The sequence below is a fragment of the Harmonia axyridis genome, chromosome 4 (genome assembly GCF_914767665.1).
Source record: "Harmonia axyridis chromosome 4, icHarAxyr1.1, whole genome shotgun sequence".
NCBI lineage: Eukaryota > Metazoa > Arthropoda > Insecta > Coleoptera > Coccinellidae > Harmonia > Harmonia axyridis.
Genome location: NC_059504.1, coordinates 7,244,003 through 7,269,638, shown reverse-complemented (window position 1 = coordinate 7,269,638; position 25,636 = coordinate 7,244,003). Strand labels below are relative to the sequence as shown.

Sequence of the window (25,636 nt, the reverse complement as noted above, 5' to 3'; positions counted from 1 at the left end):
CCAGTAGGTAACTACCAGATTAATAATTCATCGATGCAATCATGACTCACGCAATTGGCGTATGAAAGAAAGAGGGATCAAAAAAAAAAAGGGATTAAGTTGGCATTACTGTTCAAGATGGCGACCGATTTAACAGTTGTCAAGTGATTTATTCTCAGTTTGGTTTGGCAATTCATCATGAATAGACTCACGCCTGAATAACGCTTGCAAATAGTGCAATTTCATTTCGAAAAAAATGGTTCTGTGCGGAATACGTATCACGCACTACGTCCATTTTATTTTGTTTAGCGATGAAGCGCACTTCTGGTTGAATGGCTACGTCAACAAACAAAACTGCCGCATTTGGAGTGAAGCTAATCGTCAAGTGTATGTCGAAACACCGTCATCCAGAAAAACTGACTGTTTGGTGGGCTTTATGGGCTGGTGGAATCATTGGTCCGTACTTCTTCAAAAACGATGATGGCCAGAACGTTATAGTCAATGGTGATCGGTATATAGCCATGATTACTATTTTTTTCATTCCTGAATTGAACAACCATGATGTCCAGGAGCTGTGGTTCCAACAAGACGGCGCAACATGTCACACAGCTCGTGCCACAATCGATTTATTGAAAGACACGTTTGGTGGCCGCCTAATTTCACGTTTTGGACCTGTGAATTGGCCTCCAAGATCTTGTGATTTAACACCGCTAGACTACTTTCTGTAGGGCTATGTAAAGTCATTGGTCTATGCGGATAAGCCACAAACCCTTGACCATTTGGAAGACAACATTCGCCGTGTTATTGCCGATATACGGCCACAAATGTTGGGAAAAGTCATCGAAAATTGGACGTCCAGATTGGATTACATCCCAGCCAGCCGTGGCGGTCATATGCCAGAAATCATATTTAAAATGTAATGCCACAAGATTATAAATGCGGATAAATAAAATTCATGTCAATCGAATAATCCAAGTTCTATAGCTCTAAACACCCTTTACGTAATGTAATAATTTTATAGTTTAAACGCAAAAATGAACCAATTCAAATAACTGAAATATCAGAAAGAGATTTATCTGAAGAAAAAGCCTACAGATTTGAGTTTCCATCACTGAACCAATCATCCCTGAAATACCCTGGATCATTATTTTCATAGAGAAGCAATGTCAATTTGTATCGCTACCTCAACCGCCCTCAAAGGGATTCCGATTCATATAGATAAACTCTGGTCAACTGGTCCGATCACGCACGCCATTGCTCTTCAGCCAGGGCAGGAGTTGGGTTTTACAGGCTCTCGACAACAGAATTTCACGATAAGTGCTTTAAAAGAAAACATGAAAGAAGTGAAAAACAAGGAATGTTGCCGATCTACTTCTCTAGTGGATCCACATTTAAATTAGTTCAGAAAATCGATATATTCAAAATGAGCACTGGCTGCAACTGACAAACTCCGATATACAATCATCACTAAAAAAAATTAGACGAAATTTCATAATTCCTGATTATTCTGCATTTTCGATGGACGTGGCAGCATTGCAGTATTTTTGTGTATTCCTTCACCGTCTTCATGAATTTGTAAACGCCAAATTTTTAAGGTCTCTGAATCTACATCTTCTGAAACAGATTTGATCACACTGTCCCAACAGGTGTGGCCTTATAATTCAGCATCCTTCGCTCCTACAATCAGCTCTTAGTGTAGGTATTAACATCAGGTTATGTCTTGAATACTCTTCAAGACTTTCTAATTTAGGGATACATAGCGCGCTGTATATTCAAAAGAGCAAAAACTCGCATGGAACTACTAAGTTCTTAATTCGAATCCCCATATAAAATTTCATCAAAGCGATTTTGATAAAATTTCATATCGATGTGGGAATGAAATTTCATCAAAACGATTTTGATGAAATTCGACTTAAGCGTGGAAATATAATTTCATCAAAATGATATTGTTGAAATTTGATATAGTTGTGTGAATAAAATAAAATTTCATCAAAAACGATCTTGATGAAATTTGAGATGGGTATCATATTTTATCAAAATCTGACAAGTAATAAGCGAAATACCGCGATACCAAAGTTGTTCAGAATGGAATCGAGTGCATTTTGCGAGGAATAGTTTTGAATAGGAGAAAAAGCGATCACAGAGTGAACTACCTAGAGTCGAAAGCAAAAAGAACACCATTACCGATCAGGAATTCATGTATGTACATAATAAGTACATACATACGTTTATGAATAAGTATTGTCGAATTTTGCTCCTTTTGGCCAATGATCTCGAGAGGGAGTTGCTTCATTTCAATCCGGGCCTGCATCAGACGAATTACACGAACACGTGGAAAAATATTTGGATTGAATCCACTATCATTTGTGCAGAACATGCCATTATGCGTTTCTCTCACGAAAATCCAATCGGAGCAGTTTAATTAGTGGTTTTTATTGGATTATCCAATTATGGTCAGAGTATTAGATGGACGCCATCATTAGAAAACTAATTGACGTATTGATTTAGACTAATCCAGGAAAGGTTGATGAATCCCGGTCAAAATTTGAAAATTACAGACATCGAAATGAAATGATCTATTACGTTACTCAGTGAGTCTCGGTTCAAGCGCACAGATGGCAACGCCAGGTCATACCACTTTTTTTCTCTCTTGAAGCTTGGTACTAAGCAATTGGGATTCATCAAGCCAAGTACCTTGACATTTTAACCAACTACTTGACTTGAAAATCAAGCTCGTGAAAAATTAGATACTTGAGATTGACTTGACTTGATTTTAGATATTTATTGCTTGACTTCATATCAAGCTACTTGATATTACTTGAGTTTGATATGCACGCGTCGCACGGCATATATTCCTGCAATGTCGTGCGCGCTTAGACTAAATAAGGGGATTCCTCGAGCGCCGAGAGACTGAAGCATTCGCCAGTGTGAATTTATTAGTAGCTTCTTCACATTTCTATGAAATCTATCGGTAGATTTTGATTGTTTCAGAAATATCTTTCCAGACTTGGCCAAAATGACCAAGAATTTTTTATCAACGCCATCATCTTCAGCTCCTGTTGAAAGACAATTTTCCAGAGCTGTTCTTACAGTTACAAAAACCCGCAATAGGTTAGGCGACAAATCTATAAGATGCCTCATGTGTCTCAGATCCTGGATGGAAAATTATGAAATCAAACAAAGCCTGGAGGTTTCTCAATATTAATAATCTCAATTTTTTCATCATTTTCTATTTTGTTATATTTGTAGTGATTCAATTTATGTTTCTATTTCAAAAACATCGGTATTTTTAGTTCTTTTATCCAATAAGTTTAATAAATGAAAGTGTTTTTTGCAAGGTTCCTTTTCATTTCATCATTTTTTTATAGGTGTTAGACTACACAATAAAACTGCTAAAAATCAAGTACCTTGAAATTAATCGAGTACTTGATAAATAAATACCTGACTTGATTACATGTCAAGCTCAAGCCAAGTAGCTTGAAAATCGAGCCAAGTCGTGAATCCCTAGCGAAAAACGGAAAAGTTGTTTCCCCTCCAATCAGAAATTGAAGTTTTCGTTGGAACACACTGTATATTTCTCCGAGACCAATAGTTCTTGGATTCTTCCAATTACAAGAATCGACTAGCAACATTAAAAAAACTAATAAATTGCCTTCAAGAAGGTACATGCACTTCACAGTGATTGCATTCTATAACTTAGAGATTAGAAAAAAAAATCCTACTTAACGAGAAGCAAAAAGACAATGTCATTCTATAATCCAACAAACACCTTCAAAACTCCATAACCATAAGCACGTGATGACCCAAATGTGTTTACTATCTGACCAGTCTTTTGTCGATTGTGAAGGCTGCGTAGGTTTTCTCTCTACACTTGAACTGGTATTCTTCAGAAATTAATTAATTCAGGTAATGATTTATAATATTTCACTGAGAACGAGTTTCATGTGATCATATGATCATAAGCATGTGATCAGTCACCATGAACTAGCGAATAGGAAATCAGTTATGCTAATGTAGATTGTGAACGAAATTTTCCCTACTCTCACTGTGTTCAATTGCGCGAAAAGATTGTTACTGATTTATTCTTCGAAATTTTTGCTTATGCTAATAGGAAAAACTAGGACTTCCGTAAATTTCGTGCGAAACAACCTAATGCGAGACAGTTTCGAAGAAAAATCCAAAAATTTCAGCGCTTAACCGTAATAGAGTGTCGCGTCAATGGAGCACCCTGTATATACGAGGGTTGCCTATTTTATTTCGGGAATTGGCATACCTGATGGCTAAACGTCAAAAACCGACGTTACTATCGTGAAGTTTAACATTTTTCAGCATGAACTTACTCAGAACGTTTTAACGTTTGAATTATGTGGCTTCTAACGGTGTAAATGGCGCAAAAAAGAACGAGCGTTCAGAAGATCATGACTCTTCCTAATTTCTAACAGATTAAATGGATCATCCGTTCAAGATAGAATTGGTGAACACCCACATCACTTATCAGGAAACTCTAAACAAAATTCGAAAGTTTGGGAAGAAAGTGTGGGAGGTATACTACTTGAAACAACACATACAAAAAACGCTAAAAGCCAGTGAATTACAAAAGGAAGAGAAAGATATCAAGTAATATATTTAGAATCGAAACTAATTAATCCTATATGCAAAATCAACTATTCCGGGTGTCCCAAGTTATCGTATACACGTATACAGGCAGCTTATTTGACAAGATAATAAAAAACTTACTTTGTATAACATCAAAGTACCTTTCCAATGATGTCTGAAAAAAGGGTTCATACATTTGATAGCCCTGTGGTAGCTACCCCTCACTTTTCATTTTCAAATGAACCCCTGTATATTGTCAGTGCAAATTGCGTGTCATTCTATTTGGAATACAACGATAGCACATACTTAATTTTTCCAATAATAACCTGTGGAAATTTCAAAGGTATTGACAACAATTTACCTTCAACGAATTCAAAGGGTATGACTTTGAAAGCTCATAATAATTTTTAAATTACTTATACCCTCAAAATTATATGTTTTGTTTTTTTTCGAATGCATTGAACCTGTAGAAAAAAATTGGATCATTTCATATTAATCTGAAGAGTATTATGACTAGAGATTAAAGAAACCTTGGAACACTTCTAAAAACCTATACACGCAATCTAATTTTCTCGAGAGTGAGAAAACTGAAATTTAATTATGTCGCAATTATCTCACAAAGTGATATCTATAAAAAAAAACTTAAAGAAACACTCAAGATATTTTCCGATCTCGAATCGAAAATAAATAAAACTTTTCATGGTTTTTCTGAATGGAAGAAACGTATATTTGATTCGAGTCTGAAATGCTCGAACATTTACTAAATTATAGTTCGTAAGTTGACGTTATTGATTGGAATTGTTTCTATTTCTACCCTTAGTTACTAAAATTAGATATGCATGTTGTGTATATGTTCATTACAGGATATTTTTAATACCAATTCACTAATTTTTTCGAATACTTTTCGTGCAGTGATAATAGAAGCGAAAATGTTAACAGAATCTATATACCTACCTTGTATTCGATTTTTAGGTAAAAATAGCAAATCGGAGAACCAATTATTTCCTCCAGTTATTTTCAAAAAGCTTGTTATTTCCTCCGAATGTTCATCGGCTTTTATTACTTTCAGTAAACATTGATAAAATTCCACTACGAATAATAGTCGAAATATATGAATTAACAAAGTATATTTTTTTGGCAATTTTTAGCACTACGTAGCAAAAATTATGTATAAATTCAATTATTGACAAATATTCGAAAGGCAATGTTCCGGAGTCTTCATGGACGCGATCGCGACAAAGGGATGTTTCTCTTCCTTTGCACAGGACCTCTGCAGGACTGAAACAACTCCTGCCTAGCACGGGGAGTACGGGATTCTGCAAGTGGTATGCTGTGCTGTCGCATCAGGAACTCTGAACTTTGACAGTCTTGTTTGTATTGCAATTAAACTATTTGATGATATGGTTTAGGTTCTTCATCTCGTGTTATACAAACTTTTGTCATTCGGAATGATACTCGTCATTTAATTTTGAACATAATATTTTTGTACCTGGTCTTCGGGCAGTTTATTTCTGAATGAGATATTCTGAAGTTAATTCGTTGGGAATTTAAATAACTTCGAAACTTCTCGAATGTTTCGGACTTGTTGGCTTTCAGTGCATTTCTCATTTCCTTTACGTACGAATTAATAACTTCATAAAATCTCCATATTCATTATCGGCAAGTCAGAAAAACTTTTATATCAGATAGATAAAGAAAGGATTTCATCTTGAAATGTCAATATATGTATCAAGTCATGAAATTATAGGATTATTCAATTGATTGAGCGATAAAATAATTTGATATAGGTAAGCGATATCTTGTATGTACTTCAATAAATATTTGTTAATGAAGTGTTCGAAAAATAATATACAGGGTGTTTCCGAATTAGGCGTGAACCTTGGAGGAGGTGTAAGTATGACACATTTGCTGTCGTTCGAGCTATAATTAGTGATTACCAGAAATCAACAGTTTACGAGATATTTGAGTTCTTGTTATTTTCAAATGATTTCTCACCTTACTTCAGTTTTCGTCAATTTTTTTTACGTTGATTATAATTTTGGATTCATTTTTGTGGCCAGCGAAAAGTCCGGATCTTACACCGTTAGAATAAACGAAGCAGCGAGAAGATTGAGAGTGAATTTCAGGTGAAAAGTAACAACTAAAGAACTAAAGAAATGAGGAAGAGGGCACGTGCTTGTATAAGGAATGGTGGATTCCATTTCAAACGTAATTTATAAATATATTTTCAATTGAAATTTTGAGTTAAATGTAATAAAAAAACTCCTTTCTTTGCTTCTTTCCCCTATCAAATCAAAATCTGCTGAAACAAAACTAGTGCCTGCATTCCAACGAAAACTTTTTTAAGAAATGAAGATGGAATTTGGCAAGTTTTTGAAATAATTTTGTCATACATAAATTGTGGAATTCGAAAGTTGTACGCACATTTATAGATATTGGAAATTCACAATTTTTTTCTTCAAACAAGTTCCAAATCAAACTAATACTTATTCAACATCTAATACAGCATAGTTTTGCATTTTTCATACATATCATAACCTTTTTTTTTCTGATGAAAGTAATCCAAAATCCGAGTCAACGTAGGAAAATTGATGAAAATGAAGAAAGGTGAAAAATTTTTCAAAAGAACAAGAACTCAAAAATCTCGGAGAAATTTGGCTTTCGCCCATAGTTGATGTTTAAAGTGGAATTCTCTAGATATCAGTAGATATCACCGAAGCAGCTCACTTAAGTAAAATCAACATATTTTCAGATCTAGATCATTAAATAAAGAGTAATCAAATTTCAATTCAAAACTATATATCGACTGGAGATTTCGATATAAAATATCGATTATTCTTATCAGAGAAAACACCGACCAGATTAGAGAAAATATTGAGATCTGCATCAAGTGTGTTACGAAAATATCCACGTGTATTTATACTTGGTAATGTCCTATGAAATAATTATAATCAATACGTACAGAATCTCGATGTTGGAAAGGACTGTCTTCTTATCTACGACAAGCCCTTCTCTATCGTCAATATGAAAGATTCAAATGTGAAAAATTAGTTTTGTACAAGAAGCAAGTCAAAATTACTTAGAATAAAAATATTAATGAAGCATTTAAACTAGTTCTAATGAATCTGATCGATTTTTTTTTTCAAGATATTATGAGCAATATCTCAACAATGCAGGTTGAAGACGTAAGTGTTGTGCGTAAATTGGAAGATTACCAACACATTGAGGTTGGCCAAATGTCGATATGTGAACAAAATATTAAAAGTTATGAATTTACGTCCAAAACTCCGAGGTGCATCATTTATTTGCAATTCTCGAATTCATAGGAATATGATGAATCACTTGCATCCAGCGTATGAAGATTAAATAAAAAATTTGCATATCTGAGATTCGCTTTTAGCACTTTTCAACTAAGTTGCGGCCAAATTGAGTTATGTATATATATATACACAGTGAGTTTTACGTATGGATCACACGTTTTTTATTTATAATTTTTGGTGTATAAGGGTCTTGTGGTATGGCCGATATTATGGCATAGAATTCACATTGTATTCAAATCTCTTCATTTTCCGGAATAATACCGAACTTTTTTATTTCGAATGAATATTTTAAATGAATGCCATAATTCCAATTTAATGAGTTTATTCAATTATGGTCATCTAAATGTATTATTGAGATATACATATTTGGCGAAGAAATTGTGGATGTAGCTATATAACTTCGAAAATTTGGAATTTATATAGGGAGAATCACATGAAAAATATTCAGTACTTTTTAAAGGCGAAAATATGCAGGGTGATTCGTTTGAAATAACAAAGTTCATTATTATTCATTATTATGAGGCTGTAAGATGATGATGATTATTATTCCGGAAAAGAAAAAACCTGACAACAATGTGTATTCCACTATAATATCGGTCATATCAAAATAACCTTGCACATCAAAATTTATAAAAATCGTGAGATCTGATTCCGATATGAATGAGGCGTTCCATATTTAAAGAATTATCGGAATATAGGATGAAAATATTATGTCAAATACTCCTGACTGTTAAATGATAATGCATTTCAAACAATATAATTTATAACTAAATCAGTGTCACATCATGGTGTCTTGGTAAAATTCAATATAGGTGGTTCAAGAGATTAAAATCAATATTTTAAAATTCAAACCTTTATTTATAGACTGAATCAATTCTCCCATAACTGTAGTACATATTATGCAAATACCATTAGCATTGTATCTTCGTATGGAATCAGACGATTCTGTATATACCCAAATGTTTCACAAGCTATAAGTGCTTTAAATTATGCCATATGTGCTAAATCATGGAATTGCTTGTGTTCATACATGTAATTGTTTATGCTAATTCATAGAATTATTTGTGCTAAATGTCTTTTACTTACTTAATTATGACGATAAAGCTCATGTTTTAGGTATTCTAATTTCTATATAACTCATGAATCATGTTAAATGTTATTGAAGATTTATTAAATTTTGTTCCCCTGATGATTTCGTAACTTGAGTAATTCAGTAGGAAATGAATAGCACATCCAAATAGAAGTAGAAGAACAATTTCAAGTTTCAAGCGAAATTATGATCTCGCGTCACCGGATCCTGAGAAATATCAAGAATAATATTAGAAAAAACTTCCTTAATTCAGTGAGAACAGATCCAACTCTGCTGAGCTTTTGCTAGTATGTATAAGTAATAACAATTTCAAGCTTCATTGATTCCGTTGTCAGAACCATAGGAAAAAAACTCTAACAAAATGAATAAAAAGAAGTAATGTCGTGTACAAAATATGCATCATTCAGAAGATAATGAGGTTGAATTATTGTTACATGAACAAATTCATGAGCCTATAAAGTTATTCAGATGGAAAGCAATCCATAAAATATTGAAATACTTGAACAAATTGTTATAATTATATACAAGAAATAACTGTCATTGAATTTTCAAGAGAACAAGTGTAGGTACATGGCAACTTTTTACTAGTTCATAACGCTAGATTGACATTCAGGGTCATTTTAGCATCCAAATGATAATATTACACTCTCATAACAAACCTAATATTGAAATTTATGGATTAAATATGCATCAAAGGCATTTTCCCTAAAGCACGCAAAGTTGTTCAATAGCTCAGAGACTAAGGGAATTGAAAGTTTGCAGTAATCAATTTGGTTCTTTTTTGATCTGTTGATTTCAGTTTCTAGATTATGTGCCTCAAATTGGTACAATAAAAGAAATTGATTTTTTATTCTGTATTCGTTTTCTGTGAAAATTGTAATTTTCTTTATAATTTTTCATTCTTCAATCTGAAGAATGATCTATCAATCGTGTTGTTGACAAAATATCAATTTTCTGTAACAAAAAAGGTTGAACTGGCCTATCTTGAGAATTTTGAAGAGAAATGTTAACGCAAAAATCCATTTTATAATTCAAAACCGAACAACTATGACGCAAAAATCTATGTATAGCGAATTCAACGTTTTCACAAGAGCAAGGCTGGTTATATTCAAAAGATCTGAAATTTCTACCATTTACTAAACACCTATACGAATTTTCATCAACATTGGAAGAGTAGAAAGCGAGATATGGAAACTCCGCTAATTTCACGTTTGCGCATGCTCAAAGCACACGCTTCATCTGAAGAAGAGAGTGTCGATTACCATGAGTTCCAGACGCCAATCAATACTTGCCACAAATGTTCTCCACTCAGTCTCAGAAAGGAAATCCACTCAAACATTTTTCATGTCCTCTTCAGATGATCCATCTTAGAGCACGAAAAAACTGCAATCAACAGTGGAATCCAAGAGAGGTAAAAGCACAAATTGTTGAGATTTCAGGATGCAGCTCTCCTGTCACGCTATCAGCCCAAACTTTGGCATCAGAGGACATGCGTTCAACACCATATTGATCAACGCTTAAAGCTTGAAAATTTTCACAGAATGAAATATTATATCTTCTCCAAATTTTGCTGAATGGGAATTTTGACCTCTTGGAACATGAATAGATAACGAGATTACCCAATGATTTGTAGATGTTCGGAATGTATTATGATGAGATTTTATTCTCCATGAGTTTCCTTTCTCTTCCATTTTCGAGAGAAATAATGAACGAATTGGTGTGAGATGTTTATTTATGATATTCACTGGAAAATTATCAGAACGTTTATTCAAGAAAGGTAAATTAGTGATTATCTAATTAATTCAACTGAGAGATAGACCTAATAGGTTTTGATTTTGAAGAATGTATCTAGGTAATAATATTTCGAAAGATATCATGTGAAATTTTATATCGAACAAAATTCCTGAAAAAACTTTCATTCGATTGAGAAAAATTATTCTTGGTTCTCTAATATTACTTGAGAAATACATGCTTCATTGGAAGTGTAATACGTTTTCGTACAGGGTACAGGAAAGCTCAATTGAATGAAAAAATTTATTTAATTACTAACCATATCTAGTTTAACATTACCCTAGTGCTTTACATTTCAATATACTGAATGTTTCTTGAGGAAATATCAAAATGTTTACTCTATACAATGTATTATCTTAATCTTTGGTTCAATAGTGCTCATGTTCATAAAATTGATGTACAGCTTAAAGTTTCTATGAGAATTATCAGTGGAATTATTAGATCTATACCTTTATATTGGTTACCAGTGCTTACACATATACTTCCGCCTCATATTCATAGACAAGTTGCAGTCAAGAAATCTTGGGATGAATTTCATTTCTACCCGAACTTATTCCCAATTGTATCTTACCTCTCAGATACTAGAACTGCCAGATTGAAGTCACGTAAATCTTTTTGGATTAATACTTTCCTTCAATCTAATTGAAGTGACAAGGAAATTTGGCGTTCGGAATGGAGTTCTAGTAATCCAGTTTTCAACAAGAGTGTAATCGTTGATCCTTCAGAGAAAGTTCCAGAATTGAATCTTCTTAGGAAAATTTGGTTTATTTTGAATCGATATAGGACTGGTCATGGTCGATGCAATAGTATGCTCTACAGATGGCTTTCTTTTGAAAGCCCACTATGTGAGTGTGGTGTAGAAGCAACCATTGACCACTTGGTGAATATTTGTCAAGTTTATAAATTTCATGATGGTTTACAAGCTATCCATTCAGTTTCAGATTCTTTTTCAAAAAGTGTCACTAACTTACACGTAATGAAGCATTTGCAGAGATCTACCTGAAATATTTTTGAGATTTTTCCCATTTGTGGATAAAATTTCAAGAAAAGCGCTGAATTTTTGTCTGGTGCTTTGAGCGCTCGTTCATTAATGCGCCTATTGAAGACCACAGAACTTGTACTAGAACAATATATTATGAGAAAATGATAGGATCCTCCTAAAATTCGAAAATATTGGGTAAAATTGGGTTCATATTCTGTTTGAAGAATTTTGTATGGTTGATGTGACGCATCGAGCTTTAAATTATTAATATACATGTAGATTCCCTCAAATTTTCAACTCGTTCTCTTGTTCCATAAAACCTTTTTTATATAAAATTTTGCGTGAAGTTTGCAATTATTTTTTCACGTTTGAATGCATATTTTAATATCGATCAAATGAAATTTCTAACGGACATAATTACGGAACCCCTATAGACAGATTAGACTCATTAATGAACTCGATCAAGGCTGTAAATTTCTAGGATTTTTCGTTCAAGATTGATCGTGTTTATGACGGAGGGAAAACATCGAATCTTCTCGATTGAGGCATTCTGAAAATTGCAGACTTCATTACTAAATGACCTAGCCCTTAATTTGACTTATTAAGAGTTAAAGTGTGGCTGAATGCTTGAAAATATCATAGTATTAGATACAATTGTAATTTTACCGTTAATAATTTTCGTGGGTGAAGTTGCAAATTTCAATTGATAAGTACTTCACAGTACTCATTTTTACTTCCACATTCCATCTTCATCTCATACATTAGGTAAATGCAAATGATAGAAAATTTAAAAATCTAGATAGAAACATTTTATTTACAGGTATAAACATCTTGATTCTTCCTACATTGTTCACATACCAAGTCATCCCCATTGAACACAGCATGGTCCTTCCACTCGCAATTACAGATATAAACGACCTCTATACTTTTTACTTCGTAACCTCGACCACAGCAGAGCGTTGCACAGTTATCTGTACCGTTACAGTGGCGTCCAACGGTTGTATGACAGAGATCTAACGTAGGTTTGAGATACATGATACGGTGCGCAGTATTCTTCACTGGGTTGTTGACTACGTTCGTAAAGTCCACAGAGATGGCGCTGTGATATTCGTTTTTCAGGAATTCGGAGATTTTCTCGAAAGGTTTGATTCCTCTCCAACAAGTTTTCACGGAGCAAGATCCTAGAAAAATCACATAATGTTATATTTCAAAATAAATTCATAAATAAAAAAATACATATTTCAACTTGAGAGGGATTATCACCTCGTGGTTTTTCGCTTATCACACAAACTCAATTCACACAATATAAATCTAAAGTCAGAATATGCTGATCTGTGACATGCATATAGTAATAAACATAGATAGAGGAAGTATACGTAATTTTTACATGTCCCCAACATGGTTAGTTAATGTTGTCAGATTGTGATATATTTTCAAATCAACAATTTTATTTTATCGTTATGAATGTATATTATATTGAATGAAATAAATTTATTCGAGTGATTCCCGATTAAATATGCAAATTTGAATATTTGGAATCCGATATTTTTCCTAATTGTCGAATTTATAATAAGCAGAATATTTATAATTTTCTGTATCTACCTGCTGAAATCCAAGGTTTAGCAACTTTTGCTCTCCTAGTGTCATTGGTTGTTTCATGTCCTTTGGCGCGCTTGAAGTTTGTTTTTTGAATTTCTGATATATTTAGGTATTTATTTCAATATATTTTGAGTTAATATGAAACATTGATTCATTATGGCATATAAGAAGTGCGTTCTTTGTGGAGAAACTCGCGAATTGAGTGAAATATCGTATAACTGATATGTTTTCATTTCCGCGCGCTTCATGTCAAATTTGATAGTTCATGTTGGGGACAAAATTTGCTTACTGAAAATGACATATGCTCCCTCTATCTATGTTTATTACTCTGAGGTTCTATCTAACATCTATTTCCACCCACCTGACACACCATGACATCTACATTTTCTCTCCAAACTGGATTGAACACTCTTGAATCCAATTTCACTGTTATGTTTCATCAAAAAAGCCAAACCATCCTCGTTCTTTCCTACATTCAAAAATTTTCTGGCCATTCTTTTGGCGTATGGAACATTGAAGCTGCATCCGCCCCAATGCCATTTACTCCCATTGATAGCTTTCCCGTGTTTTCCGCATTTACAGCTTTGAATCAGGCCTTCTGAACAAGCCACACCATATGAATACATCAAACTTGCTGCTGCTATAGCTTGCATATATCCAGTTTCCCTGAATGATTCTTTGAAGTATTTCATGTTGAAAGCGCAATTCCATTGGTCGTATCTGAAAAAGGCTATTTATCAGTGATCGATATAGAGCATGATGCTATGTGTGTAGTTATTGAAGTGAATTAAAAAATTTAAAAAAAATTTGAAGTTCTTTCTTGGGAATATTGTACCCTTTTATCGATTGATTCGATTACGTAATGGGTGTTTTTTTTCGAGGTATATAACTTCAAGTTGGCATTACTGTTCGAGATGACGACCGATTTAACAGCTGTCAAGTGATTTATTCTCAGTTTGGTTTGGCAATTCATCATGAATAGACTCATGCCTGAAGAACGCTTCCAAATAGTGCAATTTTATTTCGAAAATAATGGTTCTGTGCGGAATACGTATCTCGCACTACGTCCATTTTATTTTGTTTAACGATGAAGCGCACTTCTGGTTGAATGGCTACGTCAACAAACAAAACTGCCGCATTTGGAGTGAAGCTAATCCTCGAGTGTATGTCGAAACACCGTTACATCCAGAAAAACTGACTGTTAGGTTCGCTTTATGGGCTGGTGGAATCATTGGTCCGTACGATGATGGCCAGAACGTTACAGTCAATGGTGATCGGTATAGAGCCATGATTACTAACTTTTTCATTCCTGAATTGAACAACCATGATGTCCAAGAGCTGTGGTTCCAACAAGACGGCGCAACATGTTACACAGCTCGTGCCACAATCGATTTATTGAAAGACACGTTTGGTGACCGCCTAATTTCACGTTTTGGACCTGTGAATTGGCCTCCAAGATCTTGTGATTTAACACCGCTAGACTACTTTCTGTGGGGTTATGTAAAGTCATTGGTCTATGCGGATAAGCCACAAACCCTTGACCATTTGGAAGATAACATTCGCCGTGTTATTGCCGATATACGGCCATAAATGTTGGAAAATGTCATCGAAAATTGGATTGGACTACATCCGAGCCAGCCGTGGCGGTCATATGCCAGAAATCATATTTAAAATGTAATGCCACAAGATTATCTTACGGATAAATAAAATTCATGTTCATCGAATAATTCATCGTTGTTTTATTGCAATTTAAAGTTCTATAGCTCTAAAAAAACCACCCTTTAGATCATGAAAATGCTTGCAGTTGGGCGATAAGTCCATTGTTTCATGAATTGTAGGTAATAATCTGAAATTTTCAAAGAAAATCGATAATTTTCAAGAAGATGCCACTTCTTCTGGACATAAGCTACGCACTTGAAACCTCTGTATGTTATAGATCAGAACTCGATCTCTGAAAAACGTTTTCATTTGAGGGGTCTGCGACGAATATTTTAGGAGATATAACGAGTTTTGGATAGAGATTTTATTTTTTTGTTTTCTCCCAAATTTCGAGTTCAAATTTCCTCGAAACTGTGAGGTCAACGATAAATTAGGGAGCGGGGTCAGAATTCACGATCCCTAATTAGCCGAATTTCGAGTTTGCCCGAAAATTTTTTGTCGAGAAATTTTTCTAGAAATCACCATACTAGACCCTAAATAATAAAGTTATGCTGCCACACCCAGTATATTATTCACGAAATGGTCGTGATATAAAATCCATAAGAAAAATAAATAGTAAATAACAACCAATAAAATAAAATGAAAATTAGATTCAGTTATCGGTTGAAACTTTTCCATCAACAATAAAAAAACTAGATCTGGGAAAGTATCTGAGGATTATAGATAGTTTCTCAATAAAATTTATATACGAGATAAACACAATTTTTTCGGTAGAATATCTACCCGTATTTACGACTGCTGACAAAATACTGCCCCAAGCCTCTAGTACCAGTAATTTCTCAAGCGGTAAACTGCTTATTAATTGATCTAATTAGAGCAAAAAGTGATAATTCCGTCGTTAAATATCCAATGATGTTAATAAATTACCAGGAATCTGCTTTTTGCCCCACAGTTCTGCTGAAAAAATATCGCTAAACGCAGTTTGTTCCTTGTTCCTTGTATTATAACGACATCTATAAGCATTTTGTAGTAATAATATTATGATGTATAATCATACGGTTTTGGTCTAATAACTTCATTATTCAAATTATAGTGCTTGAAAATATATGGTAACTACTGCATCACAGTTTTTTCTAGCCGTATATGTAGATACTAAAATTTGAACGATGTGAATATATTCCAGAATTGGAAATTGCATATTTGCATTCGAAGAATGCTCAAAAAAATCAACCACATCTACAAATGTGGCGTCCAAATGAATCGATCTAAATTTTACAGCTCACTGAAGAAGCCTTATTTTTTTTCATAAAGAAGTAGTTTGCTTGGAAGAAGGTTTTTGAATTTAGTTACTTTTAATAGATCAGAAATTTTATTATTTACAGAGAAGTCTATCCTTGATATTACAAGCAAAAATATTCTTACTTGAATTGGGATTCACAGTATTTTACAGCCAGCTTCCTTGCGTTCCACAGTATACGTGATAAATTTTTTTGTTTCGTACACATCTTCTTCTCTCTTCTACAACCATTCAACCAACTGCATGAACCATTTATTTTAGCTTTATCCATGGTGTGGAATTTTGCTCTTGCCATGAAAACGAGTTGAAAATAGGGTTTTCTACAGCTTGGATTCAGTGTTCTATGAATGAATGAAGAAAATAAATTGAAAAGCGAAAACCTAAAGAAATATTTTATGCTGTTTTTTTATCATGAAAATATCTTTTCATCATTTATGAATTTATGATTCGCGAAAAGAAGTAAAATATAGCAAGTTTGAATTTCTGCTATCTATCTATTATTGAGAAGATAGAAAGACAGGATTTGAAATCGTAGAGGAAACATCATTAGATATGACCTTATGAATCAAAATACCATTGAAAACTACCAGGATAATTTTGAGGAAATTCAAGTATTCCTACATTATAGATCATTTGGGAAATGTAGCAAGTGATATAAAAATCGCAGATGATACACAAAATTATTGAACATGCCACAATTTTGTTCTTTTCGTTTTTGATGTTCCGAAAAAATTCTTCGTATATAAAAAGGATTTATACAATTAGAAAAGCTAATGAATACTCTACAACAATATGGAATAATACTCACTTTTTAGCGCTAGACAGACTCCACATCAAACACAAAATACAAACAGGTACTAACACTCTTCTGCAGTTCATACTGACTTTGAACAATTAGTCAATACTTTGCAAACTGAGTGATATTTGCGATATCCTGTCATTTGACAATCCCATGTTTGTTTGAATATATCGCGTTTGAACTTCTAATGATTAACGATATGAACACTTTTTCTTATTTCAGGAAATAGGTAGGATATGATCTTTATTACTTTACCTAATGGATTTGTGTACTTTTTTCTATAATATAATCATTCCATCTAATCTGTTATATTTTGATTCTGGTGAATATTGAAAAAAAATTCAACTGTGATGAATCCATTCAAATTCTAAGAATTGTTTATAACCATGTAGTTTGATTCATGTAAAAATGTTCAATATGAATTGCTCAATTTTCTATAAGATTCTGTTACATTCCTGAGTGATCTATTTATATACGGGGGCGCATATAAAAAGCTGGCTGAATATTCCTATACCTAAACCTAAGTATGAGTTTGTCTGGAGGGAGGTCACTTTTTATTTGGAGGGGGTCAAAATGATCGCAAAATTGCCACCCAGTTTAAGGGCAAGATCTTATATCCAAGAATTTATAATCCCAAGATGAGCTCCTCCAAGTAAAAGAAAAAATCCGGAACTTGAGAGAGCCACCCTGTACATACTTTTCGTTCACACTTTCAGATGCGTAAAAGTCTGTTTCGTCGAAATGATTTATAATTTGTCCAATCGATATCTTGACTTTCGTTTCAAACAGCCGTGTATATAAACCAAAGCAGACCTGTGGTAGTGCTGCCCTGACAGTAAATATTTGACACCCTATTGACACAAGAAATCTTTATGTAAACTGAGTAAAATGGCCAACTAGTCCATTGTCAATATTGTATCCTTCACAAATATGTGCTTTCCGGATAGTTGTGTTTTATTCTGTTTACTGAATGTCACTTTGAACTGTAAAGTTGGCAAACATGATGACCAACGTTATGTCTTTTTTTCCCAGTTGATCCAGTACTGCAGTCACGAACGATGACGAAACAGCTCAAGACGTCATTTTAGATTTTATACATCGAGATCTTGTGTAGAGGTTTGGGGAAGTTGGAATTTCGTTTCAATATAATATGATTCAACTTTTTTGTTCCACAAAAAATATTAATTTTGATGTAGTATGATATCAAAAAGAAATGAAGACTTTGAGATGATTAATAACTTTTATAAAGTTATAAGGATCTCCTGAAGAAAAATTTGAATTGGATTGAAAGAGTGATATTGTCTATATTTCCCACTGCTTTTATATATCAAAATAATTTTCAATGTTAAGTCAAGTACGAATGAATACTTGACACTGATGAACAACTGAAGGGTGTTTTTTTTAGAGCTATAGAACTTTAAATTACAATAAAACAACGATGGATTATTCGATTGACATGAATTTAATTTATCCGCAAGATAATCTTGTGGCATTACATTTTGAATATGATTTTTGGCAAATGACCGCCACGGCTGGCTCGGATGTAGTCCAATCTGGACGTCCAATTTTCGATGACTTTTTCCAACATTTGTGGCCGTATATCGGCAATAACACGGCAAATGTTGTCTTCCAAATGGTCAAGGGTTTGTGGCTTATCCGCATAGACCAATGACTTTACATAGCCCCACAGAAAGTAGTCTATCGGTATTAAATCACAAGATCTTGGAGGCCAATTCAACGGTCCAAAACGTGAAATTATGCGGTCACCAAACGTGTCTTTCAATAAATCGATTGTGGCACGAGCTGTGTGACATGTTGCGCCGTCTTGTTGGAACCACAGCCACTGGACATCATGGTTGTTCAATTCAGGAATGAAAAAGGTAGTAATCATGGCTCTATACCGATCACCATTGACTGTAACGTTCTGGCCATCATCGTTTTTGAAGAAGTACGGAACAATGATTCCACCAGCCCATAAAGCGCACCAAAAAGTGAGTTTTTCTGGATGTAACGGTGTTTCGACATACACTTGAGGATTAGCTTCACTCCAAATGCAGCAGTTTTGTTTGTTGAGGTAGCCATTCAACCAGAAGTGCGCTTCATCGCTAAACAAAATAAAATGGACGTAGTGCGCGATACGTATTCCGCACAGAACCATTATTTTCGAAATGAAATTGCACTATTTGCAAGCGTTGTTCAGGCGTGAGTTTATTCATGATGAATTGCCAAACCAAACTGAGAATAAATCACTTGACAGCTGTTAAATCGGTCACCATCTTGAACAGTAATGCCAACTTAAAGTTAAAGTTATATACCTCGAAAAAAAAACACCCTATACTTGACTTGAACTTGAGTTGATTTCAAGTCAAGCTCAAGCAAAGTACCTTGAATATCAAGTCAAGCCGTGAATCCCTTACTTCAAGTCAAGTACTTAATGAATAAATACTTGACTTGACATTGATATACTACTACTTGACTTGAACTTGAGTGATCTCAAGTCAAGCTCACACCAAGTAGCTTGAATATCAAGTCAAGCCGTGAATCCCTAATTTCAAGTCAATCTCAAATCAAGTATCTTGCATATCAAACCAAGCCGTGAATCCCTAAATAATATACAAGGTGTTCTATTTGAAACATCGAAGTTATTAGTACTTTTTATATAAGTGGCAGAATCGCTGTGCTGAAAATATTTTAGATCGATACCAAGAAGAAACCAAATTTTCATTGAAATCATACCTTCTGTTCTCATTAAAAGTCCAGGATACCATCGACTGTGACCCTGTATACCTGTCTACAGTTCTGTAGTCTTCAAGGGCGCTATTAGCGCATGAATGAGAGAGCGCCTTACTTGGGAGCTCATTTTTTCCAAGAAGAGCTGGATACAGTACGACTGAATGATTTTCGTATTCAATATAATTCCAAAACGTAAACTATAAAAATTCTAAATTCATTATTGTGTATGATATTTTAGATATTCAACTCAGACTGTTAATTACATAAGTTCTTAATTACTTTTCTCAAACTTATAATCTTAATCAGATTGCTACCTACTTAACAACGGAGAGAAGGAAAATCCTATCCAGTACTTTATCTTTACGTATCACTTCATTCCCCCAAATTATAATTGAATGAATAATTCTCCACTAAAAAGATAATTGTCACAGTTATCACCTCTTGCACCTGATTTTAAGGAATTCAAAACTTCAACCGTAAAACGTTGAGAATATCCGTATCATCGGGTCAAGACCTATTGGACAAATAAAAATAAAACACTCCTAGCTTCCTATGCCTGCACCCTACAACAGATACCTTAAATAACCTGTCATCTTTATCTAATCTCCCATAATATACTGAGTGTATTCTATTCTATTATCGCTAATTAAGCAACTGATGAGTTCGACACAAAGAAGGGCTCAAAATAAGCTGATATGAAGCTAAACTCCGACCACCCTGTCACAAGAGGGGACCATTCTTGCTGACAAAGGCTACTTAGATCGACTAAAGACGTTTTGCCATTTCCTTTTCACTACAGACAATGTGACAATGTAACCTCATAATCGGTGTTAATGTTTTTGGTTTGTTTTCGTTGTGGTTTCTTTTCAAAATGACTAGTAGCTGGAAAATGATACCGTAAGCCGCTTTAGGTTTTACTGTAACAGAGGGGTATTACGAACATGTTAAACTATTAAAATTTGTGTTTTTTTGAATTGAATTTCTTCGAAGCCCTGCAGGTATTTATTATTCAATGCGTTTTGAGGTTTTAGTGAGGTTATACAATGACTTTGAGAAGTTTGCGCGAAAGATCAAGAGATTAGTTGAAAATTAAGTGGAAATACTTCGGATTTTTTAATTTTTTGTTTTGAATATAATAAAAAGTGAGATTGGAAATTTGAATACTATATTTTACGGTCCTAATGATTTCGGTTTTTTTTTTATAAATTTATAGAACAAGACTTAAGGGTTGGAATATAATTCTAATCTTCTATTTACTGTTTCCATATACGAAATTCGGTACACGCATTCCAGAATTTTAGAAATCTCAACAAGTGTACTAGATATACAAGTGAACAAGCCAATTGTGACAATATATTAGGTCAATTGAAAAGTCCCCCGTCTGATGCACATCAGATGGCGGTGCTAGTATTAAATTCATATTATTTTTAATTAGCACCTACCTTCAAACGATACGTGTCAAAATTTGACAGCAGTACGACCATTAGTTTGTGAGATATTGCTTTGTGAGTGTAGCTACTTTTATTATTTGAAAAAGATGGAAAAAAAAGAATTTCGAGTGAGGATAAAATATTGCTTTTTGAATGGAAAAAATACAGTTGAAGCAAAATATTGGCTTGATGTTTCCGTGGTCTGCACCAGAAAAATCAACCATTATTGATTGGTTTGCTAAGCTTAAACGTGGTGAAAAAAGCACTGAAAACGGCGAACGCAGTGGACGCCCAAAAGAGGCTGTCACCGATGAAAAAATCTAAAAAGTTCACAAAATAATTTTGAATGACCGTAAAGTGAAGTTGATCGAGATAGCAGATATTGTGAAGATAACATCTGAACGTCTACATCATATCATTCACGAATAATTGTAGATGGGAAAGCTGTGTGCAAAATGGCAAAATGGGTGCCTCGCGAGCTCACAATCGATCAAAAGCAACAACGTGTTTTTGATTCTGAGCAGTGTTTGAAGCTGTTTAAGTGCAATGTGACAATGGATGAAACATTGCTCCATCATTTCACTCCGGAGTCTAATCGACAGTCAGCTGAGTGGACTGCACATGATGAACCGAATTCAAAGCGAGCAAAAACACAACAGTCAGCTGGCAAGGTTATGCCATCCGTCTTCTGGGATGCGCAAGGTATATTATTCATTGATTACCTCCAAAAGAACCAGACTATCAACAGCGATTATTATATAGCGTTTTTGGATCGTTTAAAGGACGAAATCGTTGAAAAAGGCCCCATTTGAAGAAAAAAAAGGTGCTGTTTCATCGAGACAATGCGCCGGTACCGTGTCACAAATCTATGAAAACAATGGCAAAACTGCATGAATTGGGGTTCCAATTTCTTCTGCATCCACCGTATTCGCCAGATCTGGCCCCAGCGATTTTTTCCTGTTCTCAGATATTGAAAGAATACTCGCTTGAAAGAAATTTGGCGCCAATGAAGAAGTAATCGCCGAAACTGAGGCCTATTTTGAAGCGACTAGAAAAATGGTATCGAAAAGTTTGAAGATCGCTATAATCGCTGTATCGCCCTCGATGGCAACTATGTTGAATAATAACATCGAATGTTAGTCCATCATCAATTAATATCTAGACAACAATGTTTTTTATAGTCCTACTTTTAGTGATGATTATATCAGTTTATCGAACCTTTATTAATCTTCGCTACAGATTGGTAAATAAGTACCGAAACCAGCAGCAGATGCAACAAAACTAAATATTATTGAAAAGTGTAGTATTTGGCCCAAGTTCTGGAGGAAAGAAGCGGCCACTGTTCCAGAGAAAATATCACCCTGTAGATTTTCATTCAAAATTATCATGCATATCACATATCGAAAACTTCAAAATGGAATATATAAGTTGAATATATTGTGAAGGGGAGGTGCTACAAGAAAAATAATTGATAGAAATCGAACTTCAACACCCTATATCTCGAAAAGAAAGCCACAGAGTTTGCTACCCGATGTTTATAGGACATTTTTCTTGAAACGATCCGAGGAATCTCTCATTTTCGTTAGTACCTCCAATTTAGGAACACCCTGTATATGTTACATGAACAGAACATTTGCCTGATGAAAAAGTTAATTATCTATCATCTGAAAATAATATAATCGGCACAAACCTTATTATTCCAACCATATATCGTTTGTCATTCAAAACCACAAAATGGCCGAGCTATCCCCAAATTTCATGACATATGTTTTGGGGATAAAATGTCAGGAGGTCGTCTATTGGTGAACTGACATTCTCTGGAGTACAGTATGGACAGGTCTCATCTTTTACGACTATTGTGTTTCAAAACACAAACCCAAATGGCTGCCCTATTACCTCAGTCTTGAAACCACTTCAGCAGTTTTTCGCCAATATGGTTAGGTCCATTAAAGTCACATTTTGAAATACAACTTAATAAAATCCGTCGATGGTAAATAAATAATAATTTTTAGCTTATAATTCTGTGGATGTGCGACCGGCCAGGTAACGAAAAAAGCTTTGTTTTGACGCTATTGTGCTGTGGTAGGCAGGAGCGAAACTGGCCAGCCCAAATATTAATCAATGTCAGGAAAAGTCGACTATGCCTCGGCTAACAGTTGACCAGACAAATCAGCCTTGAAAACGCTGTTTCCTCAGCAGTCACTCAGTTTGCGGGCAGTCTCAACAAGCTGGATGAAAATTTGGACTTTAATGAGATCTGATTTTTTGCTGCTGCTTCGGTTCACTATTGACAATATTCAAATAGCAACATGGGCTGGAAGAAAAAAGAAAATTAATATAAAAAGATGATTTTAGAAGAGATTTTAAAAAATTATTTTTGAACATCATCCTTTAAAATTGGCAATAATTCATTTCGAAATTAAATTTATCCGCCGCCGCCAGACATTTTGGCGTTCCGGCAAATTAAAATTTTGCCGCCCTGCTTTGCTTGATTTATCCGAATTGTCATTGAAGGATCGTTTGTTATTTCTCTTAGATACCATTTCAATTTCATATGAAATCGTATTTTTTTACTAAAATCACCTTTTTTAAAAAAAAAAGACGATATAGTTCTGAAAGGTACCCATTTGTATTTTCATGAATATAGTTGAGAGCGACTATTCGATAAAAAAAATATATTTGGTTATTTCATTATTTTACTACAAAAAGTGGTATTTTCACTAAGAAAACATTTTTGTGTAAAAAAGTATGTCTTCTTTTATTACTGCGCCCCTAAAATTTGGCGCCCCGGCAAAATGTCCGGTTTGCCGCTCCTTGCGGCGGCCATGTCTAAGAGTAGCAGGAATCTACGCAACATGGAGTGAGGGTGAGAACTAGGGTTGCATCAAGCCAAGTAGCTTGACATTTTAACCAACTACTTGAAAAATTACATACATAGCTTGACTTGACTTGATTTTAGATATTTATGGATTGATTTGATATCAAGCTACTTGATATTACTTGAGCTTGATATGCACGCCTCAAACGGAATATATTTCTGTAATCTCGTGCGCGCTTAGACTAAATAAGGGGATTCCTCGAACGCCGAGAGACTGAAGCATTCGCCAGTGTGACTTTATTGGTAGTTTTCTCACATTTCTATGAAATCTTTTGGTAGATTTTGGTAGTTTCGGAAATATCTTTCCAAACTTGGCCAAAATGGTGAAGGATTTTTTATCAACGTCAGCATCTTCAGCTCCTGTTGAAAGACAATTTTCCAGAGCTGCTCTTACAGATACAAAAACCGGCAATAGGTTAGGCGACAAATCTATAAGATGCCTCATGTGTCTTAGATCCTTGATGGAAGATTATGAAATCAAACAAAACCTGGAGGTTTCCCAATATTAAGAAACTTTATTTTTTTATTATTTTTCATTTTGTTGATTCATTTGTGATTTAATTTATGTTTCTATTTCAAACAAGTTGATATTTTCGTTTCTTTTATATACTAAGTTTGGTGAATAAATGTGTTTTTTGCAAGGTTCTTTCTCATTTCGTCATTTTTTATTGATGTGACACTACACAATAAAATTGCTGAAAATCAAGTAGCTTGATATGATTCAAGTACTTGATGAATAAATACTGAGATTGAAAAATTACTACTTATTACTAAATTAAGTCAAGCTTAAGCCAAGTAGCTTGAAAATCAAGCCAAGCCGTGATTTCTTAGTGAACACAGTTGTCATAACTGAAACTATAAGTTATGTTCAATAATACAAAATACACATGTAACTAACACACAAAGAAACTAGAAAATTTCAAATTTTGACGTAATTTTCTAAAAATTTCAACGAATTCTATGTAATAACCGCCCCAATCGCTTGATATAGCTTCGACCGATTTTTTGTTGTTGATAGAACATACAGAAGGTAAGTTCAATATCAGATTGCAACAATTTTTCATGTATATTATTTTGAGGGGACCCTACTTTGAAAGGAATGAAATAAATTTGGATGACTAAGGCAAGGAAGCTTAATGATCAGTTTGGGGATGATAATTATTCAATTTTTGGTTTATTATCATCAATAGTATAAAAGAAATACGAAATTCAAGTTTAAGACTTTTATCGAATTATCCCAAATTTTTTTTTCCAGAGAACATCATAAATTTTAAACGTAATTATTATTTTTGCCAAAATCCATTTCTCTCAAGTATCAAAAATACCACAAGACGTCTTCGTAACCGCACTCACCTCGGCCCAAACTTCTTCCTTCAGCATTTCGAACTGACATCATTTCTTTTACCGATCTGAGCGACTGTAGCCGCAGGATGGAAGTATGAAGAACTATATAAGTATTAATAACGGCACAACTTTATTAATG

General features: G+C 34.1%; 3 protein-coding genes across 4 annotated transcripts in view; 1 reads left to right on the top strand and 2 right to left on the bottom strand.

Moving 5' to 3' along the window:
* LOC123677371 (sodium bicarbonate cotransporter 3) overlaps positions 1–5,833 on the bottom strand; it is a 66,630-nt gene extending 60,797 nt beyond the window's left edge. Inside the window, exon 1 of the mRNA XM_045613851.1 lies at positions 5,530–5,833. The gene's annotated coding sequence lies outside the window, so the exon portion shown is untranslated. The remainder of the gene's footprint in view (positions 1–5,529) is intronic.
* LOC123677373 (protein Wnt-1) overlaps positions 1–25,636 on the top strand; it is a 157,929-nt gene that overhangs the window by 33,518 nt on the left and 98,775 nt on the right. The window lies entirely within an intron of this gene.
* Positions 12,567–17,391, bottom strand: LOC123677374 (protein Wnt-4-like). The gene is made up of 4 exons (XM_045613864.1): positions 17,122–17,391; positions 16,439–16,654; positions 13,719–14,077; positions 12,567–12,939 (listed from the first exon to the last, which is right to left on the bottom strand). Exons 1-4 carry the CDS (start codon positions 17,190–17,192, stop codon positions 12,569–12,571), a joined length of 1,017 nt encoding a protein of 338 aa, XP_045469820.1. The 5' UTR covers positions 17,193–17,391; the 3' UTR covers positions 12,567–12,568.